Below are 14,084 nucleotides of genomic sequence, written 5' to 3' on the forward strand. Positions count from 1 at the left end.
ACAGCTTCAGTCTCTAAAGCTATTTTTCTTCTTAATCAAAACTGTGCTTTATTTTAACTCACTGCTTTTCGTGTTATTAGGGGCAGGGTCTGTTTGAGGCTTCACCGTTTTTAATTTAAAACTCTGAAATGCCTCTTAGCTGTGTTTGGAAGCTGTCGGAATACTCTCAAGGGAATTATCTGATAAATAATATTCCTTGTTGTGTGAATCACTGTGCTAACAGCCTGACCAAGAAGTCCAGTTTCTTTCACTGAGTGTAATCTAGTAGTATTTTAATTTAATTTATATGTTAGCACTAATTAGCGGGCATCTTTATCTGTGCATGTTGTGTAACAACATGCGTGACTTTATAGGCTACTCACAAAACACCTGCCCTCATCTAAGACTCTCCTGACTGTCTTTTGACCACCAGATGTGTACAAAAATGTGGCTACTTCTCTGAAGAAATACTGAAAGGCATCAATTTAAGTTAATTTCACTAGAATAGCTTTAATTTCCTTCACTCTCAGAAGTGGTTTGTTCATTTGTTTCAATATGTGGCTCATTACAGAGTAATCTTGAGGGATTACAGGGCAAAGCATGTGGCCATGAGTCAGAAAGATGTTTTTTTCCTGTTGACGGCGGCCGTTCGGATGTTTTTTAGTTTATTTTGCCAAGTAACATTCACATCCTACAGAAACACAATACAGAGGAATGCACATAGATGCAGGAATGCAACGTGCCAGGCACACATACTAACTGTTACCTTCACAGCTCTTCTTGTCAGGGGCTAGTTCATAACCTGGGTCACAGGCACACTTGAAGCTGCCGAGAGTGTTTACACACCTCTGTTCACATCCACCATTGTCTGGCTTGGCACACTCATCATCCTCTGAAAACACACACACACACGTCAGAGTGCATAACAAATGCTTTGTGAAAACACAATCAACTGACGCACAGCTTCTCTTTTTCTCATAGTCACACACACACCTTTGAAAAAGTTAGCAGCAAAGCCGGCCTTGTTTACAGTCCCATCTGAGACAAACTTCATCCACAGCGTGTGTGAGGTAGAGCGCACGTCCTCGGGTTTGTCGTAGCCACAGAATCGCCCAATCAGAGGGCTCGTTTCGAGCGGGCCGTCCCGAACTTCCAGGTAATCGTAAGCGCAGCTGTCGTGCCTCTCGATCTGCACCAGATGTATGCAAAACAAAAACAGTGAGATACGCGAAACATTGTGTTTTTTACATCGAATCACGGCTCGTGCTTAATCGTCTCCCTGCATCGTGGCTCATTTTTCCCTCTTAATCTAAGCTTCACTGAAAACACGACCTTTGACCTTACCCATGTGGAGTCAGATTGAGTCGTTTAGCAACCTGACATTTCAACAGCATTCAAACTACAAAACTAATCCTCCGCCGCCTGCTGCGTGTCTCTGCACACTCACACAGACACACACATGCATGCACCACTACATTTATTAACTTCTTAGCAGCTCTACAAGCGTGAAATTTGACCCAGACATTCCTAAGCACAAGCACGGGATACACATAAATGCATGCACAGAAAGGCACACACACACAAAAGGAGTGAGTCACCTCGAAGGCCTGGAAGCTGAGCCCAACGTTGTATCCCTCAGATACAGCGATCCTCCACACACACTCTTTGGAGGGTCTGTAGTCATCAGGATAATTGGGAGACTGAATCTGCCCTGAGTCCTTGGTGATTTCCCCTCCACAGATCGCTGCACCGGGGAAGACGAGAGGAGAGAGAAAGGTTGGGTGTGCATCAGCTGCACTGACTAAAGACACCTGAAACACAGTCTGTGTACACTATGAATAATGAAAGCCCCGAGATAACTCACAGAGCACACAAGGTCACCAAATTCACAGGCTGGAATTATTATTCACAGTAATTATTTAAGGTCTCAGGATTCAAGTGTACGAATGCTTTTATTTGTTAGTTTGTTTGAATGAAGGCGTTTACCTTCGTAAATGGCAGCGAAGCCTTTTCCTACCCAGTTGCTGCTGCTGCGGAACTCAATCCACATCCTGCTATCAGTTGAAATCAAGACGTCGGGAACTTTATCTCCGCAAAACCTGCCTGTGAAACACACATGCAAAAGCAAACCCTTTAAGTCGCCTCATTTAATGACTGCTGGGGCAATGCAACTCACAGCTGACAATAGTGCTGGGCGATATGGAAAAAATATTTATCACGATATGAATTATTTTATATCACGATAACGATATATATCACGATATACCACCTGACCTGTGGTCATCTGGAAAGTATGCAGTCTGTAAACAGCGAGTGGAGAGGGTGCAGTCTTTGTTTTGAGTTACCGTAAAGCATGTCGCAAATCCGGGTGCACGTAAAGCAGCACCATGTTGCAAAACCACAAGACTGAGTTTCTTTGCGAAAAATATCATTTTTTTTATACTTTATTTTCTCTTGCATAAAGTTAAGAGTATGTATAGTGAGAAGACAACACTAATATATTTGCACAGGCTATTTAACCCTTTAAGATCTACCATAGAACCAAGTCCGCCAGAGCTTATCTTTACATTTTACATGCTGTAGTGCCATTTGTGGGAGCATTTCAAGTTGCTATACATCAATACAACCGTTATAGCCCAAATTTTAATATTATGTATGCATTAAGTCCATAGTAACTACATAAATTGCAAAAAAGTGCAATAAACTACAAAAAATTGAAAATCTTTTTTTTTTTTTAACATACATTTTTACATTTTCTAGGTAGAGAAATTTAAGAGGCTTATCCCTCAAAACTGTAAATACAAAAAAGTTGCACAAAATAGTTTCCAACCACGAGAAATTTATTTTGAGTGTCTTCATAGTTTTATTTTTGAGATACACAAATTTTTATATACTACAGGAAAAATGAAAATAAATAAATGCAAATTTGCAAAAACACAGCATGTGCATCAAAATAAACTATTTCCAACAGTGTAATTTGACTTCTAAGCATCCCAGAAACGATACAGAAAAGCATAAAGTCAAACATGACTTTTAAAAACACCAACATAGGCTTTGAAGCTTAAAAAACTACATCTTCCGCGAAAATGACGTCACTTCCGGTTTCGGGCAGGTAATGGCGGACATGCGATAGTTCGTGACTTATATTCCAATGTAGGAAGTGTTATGAACAGCTGATCAGATCGGCAAAGCCTGTTTCTGGAATATTATGTTTTTGTTGCTGGAAGTGCTTTTTATGCAATTTTTGCAAAGCTATATGTGGAAAGAAACCATGACCTAGGGCAAGCTAATGGAATAAGATGTAAGTACAACCCCTACGGTTTCATATGCAAAAAAAAAACATTATTGCGCTACCTTACGTGGTTACAGTTCTACAGGGATTTAAAAATAGTTAGGGAAAACGGAGTGTGCCTGCTCCGACCGGTTGTAAAGGGTTAATGATATATTTTATGTAATAATTTATAAAATTCGGGTCAGAAACGATAGAAACGATAGAAGACAAATGGCACAATAGACACTTTTCTATCATCCACACGATATATATCGTCATATCGCCCAGCACTAGCTGACAACATGACACTGTTACAGCCTCCTCATTCATTTCAGTGCGATCGCTGCAGCTGGCAGAAAAAAAATAAAGTCATCTGCCACTTAGAATGTACAGGCATTCACACTGTGTAAGCAGAGTGCACTATAGTGTGTCTGCACATATGTGTGTTGTAATACAACAGCATACTGTGGAAGCATGAAGACAAGAAGAGAAAACTATATTGCCGCTGCAATACTTTTGCCTCAGAGGAGTTTAAACAGCTGTGAAGCATCTTGTTATCTCATCAACTTTCACCTGTATTTCCTGGCATGGATTTCTCGCTCATATCCCTAACACCATTATGTGTGTTAGTGCAGATTGCGTTGATGTATACAATTAGCGCAGTTGTCAATCCTAACACAGCCTTAAGAGCAATTAAATGAGTCAAGAGGAGTTAAAAAGCCTGTTATCTATTTTAGAAAATTGCTCCTACTTCTTAATCTCGGAGTTTTAAAAGCTAAGTGGAGTGGAGGAAAAGTGAGCTGCCACAAGCTAAAAATAGGAGTGAAGTTACTCATTAACTTAGTCAGGGAGTAATAGAGTAATTAATTTTAAGGCAGTCAGCCCGCTTTCTGCCTCTTGATCTTACCAAGCAGCGGAGCTTTCCTCCAGTATCCATCTCGAACTTCGATGTAGTCATACCAGCACAGACTGCTTTTGTACAGATCCATGGTGGTGAAGTTCAGAACAATCTGGCAGAGCAAAAATATGGAAAAGCAACAACAACAGCAAAAATGTGTTTAGTAGGTTTAATACAGATCTGTTCATTGAAGATAAGGAGAGTGAGGGGACAGGAAGAATGACCTACCTGCGGTGTTAAGACTTAATCAATATCCAGTCACTCTGGCAGAGGTTGCTTATTTTTTATTGGCTTTGCATGCACATTCACTACACTGTAGGGTGCTACTGAGTGTGTGCGCATGCATGTGTGTGTGTGCGCATGCATGTGTGTATGTGCGCACCTTTTCTCCGGGTGTGACAGATATTCTCCAGACACAGTGTGTGTATGAAGGGTATCCATTGGGGTAACCAGGAGATGAGAAGTTGCCTGTTGACTCTTGGAGCGTCTCCCCGCATGCTGCAATACACACACACACAAATGGAGTTAAATTTTTGTGGCAAACCCTGCCATCGTGTGCAGTCTTTTCAGCTTTGTACTGATGGTTTACAATCGGTACATTACTAAAGAACACATGGCTCTCATATTTATTATTACTCTCAACCTGCACAAAACGTTTTTAACTGCCATTTTAAGTAAATATGTTTCAGGCTATTTATTCAAAACAATAGCATCAGACATGCTCTGTTTGTGAGCCATTTATGTGTATATTATCTGATGCATCCATATGGAAACTGTTAGACATTATTTCTGACGTAGAAACAAACTCGCGTTCCGTGTTGCTTTTGGCTTCTTTCAGTTTTGCATGTAGGAGGCTACATTTTTTTGTCCCTGTGTGCATCCGTGTGCATGTGAGGTCCAACCTCAGTCATGAAGCCCTTTCACCGTTTAGCAGAATTAAACATTCCTCAGTAGTAAAGTCACTGACTGTAAGTGAATAGAAGTGGCAAACTTTTAATTCATCACATAGGAAAAGAACAACAGGGCTGAATGGAAAAACGAACCCGCTGCTTTTCTCTCTTTATCAGTCATCTTGAGTTCAGTGCTGTCGCTCTCTTTCAAAAGGAGGTTAGCCAAATGTGCCCCTCCAATCCCATGATGCATGCTGTTTTCCCCCCACAATGCCCTGGGGCTCTGTTCATCTGTCAGTGAATATGGTATCACTCAAATATGACCTTATAAGGCTGAAGTTGTATCTGTTTCCAGCTGAGACCCACTAACACAGACTCGCTCACTATAGACAATCAAAATTATTAATGGTATGTATGCATATAGTACTGAGCCACCCATCATTTCTTGATATTTTGCTAGGAAAATAGGAAATAGGTGCTTGGTGTGTACTGTTATAATGAGGTTGAATGTCAGTATTTGGTGTGACCAGCTTTTTCTTCAACACAGCCTGAACCCTCTTTGGCAGCTTTCTAGTAATTTCTTCAAGTAGGAATAGTTCTCCAGCATTCTTGCAGGACATTCAAAGCTTTGAATGTTGGCTGCCTTTTGTTCTGTTCTCTGTCAGAATGATGCTGCTTCAGTAATGTTGAGCTCCCGGCTCTGGGGAGGCCGATCCATGACTGAAAGTGTTCTGTTGTGAATTTTGCTTACAGATCAACTTTGCCTCCTATGTTGATCATTAGAGTTAGATTAAGTTAGTTTGATGTCTTTTAAACTGTAATATATGTGTGTTCAGGTGTATCAGTAAATGAATGGTAAATGGAACGGACTGATTCTTATATAGCGCTTTTCTACTCTCCCGGAGTACTCAAAGCGCTCTATACAACATGCCTCATTCACCCATTCGTACAAGCACTTCTAAACACAGTGCAAACTAACCTGCATTCACATACATTCGTACTCCGATGAACGCATCAGAGGGCAATTTGGGGTTAGTATCTTGCCCAAGGATACTTGACATGCAGATCGGGGAAGCCAAGAATCAAACCACCGACCTTCCGATCAGTAGCTGATCTGCTCTACCACCTGAGCCACAGCCACCCCAAATGAGACTGCATTTACATGTAGGTATGGCATATGCAGCTCTGAATCTTGTGTAGTGTGTGCACCGGTCCTTTAAATTTGTGAGATGACGCTTACATCAAATGACCACCGCCATCCGTTGTGGTTCTGTGTAAACTGCTGGCACACGCACAGGTCAGATCTCACACGTCTTAAGTAGGCCCGAGTGACAAATTTCACATTAGTTGGCTGAATTGTTTGACACGTCATAGACTTGGGGATGAAACACATTTGAATTCATCAATCCATAAGACCTGTTACCACTGACTTTCATTCCAGTTCTTGTGTAATTTGGCAAACATCAGCCTTTTCTCTCCATTTCCCTTCCTTAAGAATGGCTTCCTGACAGCCATCCTTCAACTGAGAGCATTTCTGGTGAGACTGGGTAGATGGATCAACTAAAGGTCCAGCTGCAGGTCCTGTGTCAGCTCTTTGCTGGATTTTTTATATTACTATTTAGTGAATCCATGAGTTTCAGATACTTTTTTTTATTTTCTTTTTCTGTCCTCTACTTATTCAGTTTCCTCAAATTATTTAGGGACACACTGCACACCAAGTTTTCAGCTTATGTTTTTAATTAGCACGTTATTAGTGCAAAAATACTATTTTATGCCTTAAAACACAATCTGAACTCAAACTGTGTTATCATTGGCATTTCTTCATAAATTGAAATAAAGACATAGGACATGTGCTAAGGCACATTTTATGCTTAAATGATTAATAGATCAGTTTTAAGTGAATTAACCAACATGATTCCTCTGAAAATGGTCAAGTACACAGACTGGACTAAAAATGGGTTGTTAAAAAGCAGCTAATGTCCAATAAAATAAATCTTTGAAAGAAATTAAAAATAATTTTAAATTATTTTTTAAATAAAAAAATATTTCTAATTTCTCCTTAAACTGGCTCCCTGGAAGCAAAATGCAAAGAAATGAAGAGCAAATCACAACTTTTCCACAGTACTGTATATGTCAACAGTAATATACTAACAGAATACATACATTAATATAATAATACGGTGGTTTTATTTAAATATGTCATTTATTGTGTCCCACACTCAGTAGATCATGAAACACAGAGCTTATTGTGTTCAGTGTTCAGTTATTCAGCCAACTACTCCACAGTACTTTCATCACATACCTGCTATAGCTGAAGTTTGCCAGCATATATAGCTGGACTTTAGTGTGCTGTTGCAAATTGCACAATAACACACTGCACTTAACAGTTTAATAGATATCCAGGTGCAGGTGCAGAAATAGGATCATTAAAGGATCAGTAAATTTTACTGTGTTTCTACAATGAAACCAGAGCAGCTCTTCTGTCTGTAATGCTGACTCTTTTGCTTTAGAGATACGCATTGATTTTGCAATGTCAATTTGTGAGAACAGTACACGTAATGGAAATGACCAACGCCATGCCAACAGTTTAAATTGTTTAAACTGTTGGCATGCATACTCGTCAGACCTCACACCCAGGCCCGGGTGACGATTTTGACGTTAGCTGGCTGAACTGATGATGCCTCATAGACTTGGGGACATAACTGTGTGTTTGTGCATCTGTGTGTTTTCATATGTGGTCAAAAGTAATGGCATCATTTGCAGTTATAAGCCTTTGTGACATCGCTGCACTTCATTGTGAGAACAGATCCAGATCACATTAGAACGACTCACCGGGGACCAGAGGAACGCCAGACAAGCACGGGCGTGCACTTGAAATGTGTGTGTGTGAGAAAAAGACGCCGAAAAAATGGAGGGAAGCATCACATGAAAAGACAAAACATATTACTCAATTTCATGTCCAGACCCTGGAGGATGGAGGGCCGGGTCAGTCTTACGCCAAAGACGTAAGCAGATAAACAGAAGTAATTTTTTTGTGTACGCGCTATGACGACAGCACTCACATTCACTGACACACAACAAACATGCACAGACACACTGCAGACTGAAAGTAAAAGCATCTGTACCTGGACATCTATACAGCTTTCTTGCCTGTGCAATGTCTCCTTTACTGAGCCTGGTCCGCTGACCAATTGCAGGCCGGACCCCATTTTCATCTCTGGATGGAAGGATGGTGTCGAGGAACATCCCGCTTCAGGGAAGAGAAAAGAGACAACATGTAATATGTCATTGCAACACATCAGTAAAATTACACAACAATCTAACAGTATGGACAAGCAAACACTTATCACCCCACCATTGCAGTTTTGCATTTTCTCTAACACATGCAATGGAGCTGACTGGGGAATGGGAGGGCTTATATAAGCGGGTATGGCGCAGATTAAAACGCATCCTCAGTCGGAAAAAATGTAAAGTAAACCCATGACACTTTCTGCTGCCAAATCCAAACTTTTTTCACCATTTTAAATGGTGCAGATGTATAAAAAAAATTGGAAAAGATTTCTTAATTCTGAAAGGCTTCCATCAGCTTCACTGCATCATGTAAACACATCCGATTTCAGATGAAGTAAATGTGCTATAGTTGTCAAAGTCAACACAAGCACAGCTCAGTAGGGCACAAATATGCTTCAAATGCAAAGCAAATCATAAAAATCAAGTTGCAAAGCAAAAACAAACAGTATGAAATACATGACATATTGAAGAAGAGAGCAGGGTAATGACAGGTGAAAATAGTTTGCGTTACAATAGAGTTTGCCATTTTCACTCATGCACTTTTCTAGACGCCCCTCTGAGGTTCATTTGACATCATAAACTTGCGCAGCAATCAGACTGGACATTAAACAAGCTTTAGCCTGCCAGCTACCTAGTGTAAGCAATGTATGATGCCCAGCTGAACAGATGTAAGAATTGTGCAATCAGGTGGTTCCAAAGCTAGAGCTCTGTGTCCTGCTGCCTCCAGCAGCAGCATCTCCTGAATCAAACGGAGCATTTATGGCAGTGGGAACTATTTCCTGCTGTGTACTGCATGTGAAAAAGATCAACTTTGGACAGGGTCCCAACCTGATTCTCCTGACGTTATGTAGAGATCATGTGAGAAAGAAGCTTTTGACATGTGGGCAGGACACCTAAAAATTGTTAATTGGCAATTATACCCACGCTGGTTCACAGTGTTTCTTGTTGTGTTACTATGTAAGTCAGGTAGAGTGTTTAATTTATGCATAGCTGATGTTTGCGCACGGAAAGACAGACTGGAGCTAACATAATAAAACCAAACAAAACAACAACAGCACAACACAGAAAAAGCCCAGACTTTACTGTTAATAACAAAATCAATCTTGGCATATCAAAATTTTTGAAATTCAAACCACTGCTTACCGTGAGAAGGTGTTCCTGGCGTAGTGCATGATGCTATCAAAATCATATGGCTCCCCAAGAGAGTTCACCTCCCCTGGCTCCATCTTGAGGAAGTTATATTCCTGGCCTGGGAACCAGAAATTCCACGCACGCCGTACAAACACACACATACGTACAAATATTTGCACACATGCAGATGTAGCAGCATGAGGAGGTTTTAGTTTTATCAACAGTCAGACTGTAACTACTTAGTTTGCTTTCATAAGTGCACAAGCAAACAGCCTGCGCAACACATCTATAAAAAAAATAAAAAGACTAAATGTGAACAGAAAGGGTATCCTGGGGTTTTTATTCAAATACTTAAAGTCCAGCAGAGCAAAATTGGTGAAAGCTCTGATTTGCTTCTAAATAAAGCCATGGGTCAGGTCTGAGATACTGCTGTGTGATTTGATTTCACACCTGTCAGATTACACTGTGGTGCAGAGAGGTGTGTTTGAGCAGAAGTGACAGACTGGTGAGAGTGGTCCAGGTGACTTCACAGTCATTAAAAGGCTCATTCACACTCACTCAGCTTCTAGACTGAGTGTGAATTTGGAAACGCACACACTCGGTCTAGAAGCGTTGCTGTTTGTCTGTGTCTAGAAACAACCTGATTGATCCCAGCAGAGACCACAGGTGTCTAATAATAGGTCTCACCTGGTTGGATGTTATCCCGGATGATGGTCACGTGATCGTCACGGTCGGGCCGCGTGTGTTCGTGCCAGAAGCCAATGACGTGGCCCAGTTCATGCACCACAATGCCAAACTTGTCACAGTTCTTTCCTATGGAGATGGCCTGGGGCCCGTTTCCACGACGACCCACATAGGAACAACACCTAATGAGGATTAGTAGGAAGTTGATAGCAGAGAGATAGGTAATTTACTACACAGTTGGCAGTGGAAATAAGAATCTGCAGTGTTATGTTCAAGTAACAATAAACGCACACACACACACACACACACACACACTAACGCACACACATCTTTTCAGGATTTCCTGGCCTCCACTACATCCACAAGAGGAAACGCGGCAGGATTTAGGTACATAAAACACTCTGATAATGCTGCGGTTTCATAACCCAACGCTGTGAGAATTCACATATCGCTGTTCAGAACACACGCATGCACATAGACACACACACACACGCTTTCCTTCTCTTTTGCTGGGTAGCAGAGACATTCGTGCCAGGCTAACAAATCTGATTAAAGTTATCCAGTGAGCTGATTGCACGGTAAGGATCAGGAGTCACTGGAGTAGATACAGTCTCACTCTCTGCTTTTTTGGGTGGGGGTGGAGGGGGGGGGAGGAACTGTCAGTAAATTCATACAAACACACAACAGATGTACATGTACTGTGGTTATGTGTGCATTTTTATTTTATGTGTCCTTGTTTGTCTGATTTACACACATCCCCACTGCACATCCAACCTGCAGGGTACTTAGACATCAGCTTAAAGTGCCTAATGCAGCCAACCAATCACAGAACACGAGGCAAGTGACATCACCAGTTAACGCATAGATATTTTCCTCACCTGCTGGTTTTTACATTTAAAAGCTAACTCATTTGGACTCATCCATGTATAACATTTTGAGCTTCATCAGGCAACAAATATTATCATTAGGAAAAAAAAGAAGAAACCATTTATTTACTATGGTTTGAAGTATTTTTGATGCTTGTGGCTGCATGGCTGGAGATATCAAAAATGCAATTTCTTTTTAAGCACTTCATTGGAGAATTATAAAGATGTCTTTCACGATTTCAGAAAAAGAAAACCACAAGTTAAATTCCTTCTTTACACAAAAACACTGTCCAAAAACTTCACATATAAATTACAATTGCTCTAAAATGGGAGACGTTTATTGTCTCCCGTTAACTTTTCCTTTAAATGTGCTTCAGTACTTTTGATTCATGATGCCATGGACACAGTTTAGTCTACGAGGTTTGATACCACAGTCTGTTAACATGTTTGCAAGAAAATGTCCAAAGGTACCGAGAGTCTGCAAGCAAGCATGTGATTGTATTTAATTCTCCAGCCATAAAGAAAAAGTGTTTCAAGATGTGACTTTGCCACAGTCACCAAGGGTATTATAACTAACTCAAACCAAAAGAGAAACCAAATTAAAACTACAAAAAATATTACAAGAGACACTAAAAGAATCCTGAACTGAATTCCAAAACAATAATGTTGCTCATACAAGAGGGAAACAAAAGCTTTTTAAAACCTGAAAATTTCTAAGCGTTTTTTTTTTTTTTTTTTTAAATCAAATTTGACTCTACACATCTATATATACAGCTTGAATGTTGAGGTAAGGTTAAATTTCGTAATGCATCAAAATAATTGCTCAAATAAGTGTTAAAAGTTCAAATGACTCAGCAGTCAGAAGCAAGTCTTAGAAAATGTTATGATCTTCTTTTTAAATTTGGTCAAATTTTTGTGCGCTGTTATCGCAGGGAGAGTTATGGGATGTCATGTCTGTGACCCACCTATGCTGTGATTGTAAATCATGCTTCAATTTTAATAATAAAAACCGCTATAAACTATATTAAACATGGGTGTTGATTTAACTCACTGGGTTGGGCAGGTAACCCAAGGCTAATGCAAAGGCACTGGTTTCTTTCCTATTGCAATAAAAACTAAAAAAATACGTAAATATGTTTAACTCTGACTAAACAAAGACAAAAAAAATACATTAAATTGTATTTATACAGCACCAAATCACAACAACAGTCACTGCAAGGTACTTTATATTGGTAAAGACCCTGCACTAATGGAGAGAAAACCCCAACAATCAGACGACTCCCTATTAACAAGCACTTGGTGACAGTGGGAAGGAAAATGGGATAATGAGCGTTAATAATAATCTATGTACACATACTGTAATAACTACACAGTCTCTTAATGTAAAATTGTGTGGTGCTAGCAGAACATTGGATAAAAAAAAATCTATACACTGTGAAAATCCTTGTTTCAAAAACATGATTTAAAATTTTTGTTACTCCAAGTCAAAAGCTCCAATTTTGCATCTATAAAACACTTTGTCATATAAGCAAAAGCTGGAACGAGTGTGTATTCTGCATTTTTACATTATTAATACTTGTTAAATGAGAATTGTTTCTAGGTAATTTTTACACCAACTCTGTAAAGTCACAGTTGAAGCTGGATATCCTACTCTTTCAACCATGTGCACAACACTATCTCAGAGCGATAAATGCCCTGATCTCAGGCACCCTAAAACCTCCCATCCAGTCAGTTGAAGTGTCACCACTGTACAAACACACTCTGACCCACCGCGCTGCCACTCGACAGAACAATGCACTTCTGCAGAATATGAACAAAAAAACTGCACGAACATACAAACACTTAAGCCAAGCGCCGTGATTGGTGGGATGGGGAAACAGGAGCAGGACAGGAAGGAAAGTAGAGCTATTGTTGAGTGACCACATCGTCTCTCTGTGTGACAAGGTCACTTGTGAACTCTAGGTACACACACAATCACAAACAGACACACATTTCCAAACCAACCCGCAGGGTCTGTAGGTGAAGACTATGTAGCTTTCTTCATCTGTCTTCTCAATGAAAGTCACACATGTCTGTTTCTCCCAGTGGCGCATGGCCTGCTTGAACATGGCCCTCTGACTGCCTGAAACACACAAATTTTACATCCTCCTTTTACACAATCACTCATGAGTGTGTGTTTTACTGCTGATCGGGCAGCCGTCCAGCGGAGTTGCTTACCAGTGAAGTTTCCTCCTATGACGTAGGGAATGACTCCTCCAGGCCATATCCTCTCAGCTCGGGAAGTGGCTGCTCGAGGAATACGAGTTTTCACAAACTTTCCATTCTTCCCAGCTTTCCCACTTTGGCTCTTTGGACTGGCAGCTCCCTTGCTGTCATTTTTGGGGAGATAGTCTAACAGAATGGTGAGAGGAAAAGCCACAATTAATTAAGTGTTGTGTTCAAACCTAATAAATGTTATAAATATGAGGTCATAAATGTGCTTCCACAGTATTGGATAATGATGCTTCTTGTTATATTTGACCTTTCACAGTTTGTTTTAAAGGCCCACAGTAATAAAACTCAAACAGACATAATGTAGTTATGCTAATGCAATGCAGCTTTTTACTTTTTACTGAACATTTCGTTTACAGACTTTTACAACGTTACAGTGAGTCAAGTTCTAAAAATAAAAGTATAGCAAACTTTCAGTGGTGCCAGATATCAGTGTGTAGACCAGAGGTTGTGTTGCAGCTTTGTCAGGTCTATCAACACGTGGAAGAACTGAAAACAAGTAAACTTGTAATGGATTCAGTCTCTAGATCTGCTTCTGGTGTCTCTATTTCCTCATTGTGAAGCACTTCATTTGCCTAAACAGCAAAACAGGCTTTTAGGGTTTGGTGAAATTTCAATTTAAAATCATCCCAGAAAGATGAGCTAGTTGTCTGAGGATTCTTGGAAGGAAAAGGCACTTTTCTAACAAGCTACCATGGTCGTTACTTTCTACGATGTGATTATTTGGTGCTTCTTCTAGAAAAATCAGCTTGTCACTGATTTGTGGTATGACTTTGGTTTTCATGAGTGGGCCCTCATAAAAG

General features: G+C 40.2%; 1 protein-coding gene across 4 annotated transcripts in view; it reads right to left on the minus strand.

The window, feature by feature from the left end:
• Window positions 1–14,084, minus strand: part of tll1 (tolloid-like 1) — a 58,798-nt gene that overhangs the window by 23,232 nt on the left and 21,482 nt on the right. For all 4 annotated transcript variants that reach the window (XM_063476038.1, XM_063476039.1, XM_063476036.1 and 1 more), the window contains exons 5-15: window positions 13,228–13,401; window positions 13,015–13,132; window positions 10,148–10,326; window positions 9,473–9,578; window positions 8,164–8,288; window positions 4,531–4,646; window positions 4,158–4,260; window positions 1,966–2,082; window positions 1,578–1,723; window positions 973–1,168; window positions 746–871 (exon numbers count right to left, since the gene is read on the minus strand). In XM_063476038.1, coding sequence (XP_063332108.1) covers window positions 746–871; window positions 973–1,168; window positions 1,578–1,723; window positions 1,966–2,082; window positions 4,158–4,260; window positions 4,531–4,646; window positions 8,164–8,288; window positions 9,473–9,578; window positions 10,148–10,326; window positions 13,015–13,132; window positions 13,228–13,401 — 1,506 coding nt within the window. The remainder of the gene's footprint in view (window positions 1–745; window positions 872–972; window positions 1,169–1,577; window positions 1,724–1,965; window positions 2,083–4,157; window positions 4,261–4,530; window positions 4,647–8,163; window positions 8,289–9,472; window positions 9,579–10,147; window positions 10,327–13,014; window positions 13,133–13,227; window positions 13,402–14,084) is intronic.

This window comes from Pelmatolapia mariae, linkage group LG6 (assembly GCF_036321145.2).
Source record: "Pelmatolapia mariae isolate MD_Pm_ZW linkage group LG6, Pm_UMD_F_2, whole genome shotgun sequence".
Lineage (NCBI taxonomy): Eukaryota > Metazoa > Chordata > Actinopteri > Cichliformes > Cichlidae > Pelmatolapia > Pelmatolapia mariae.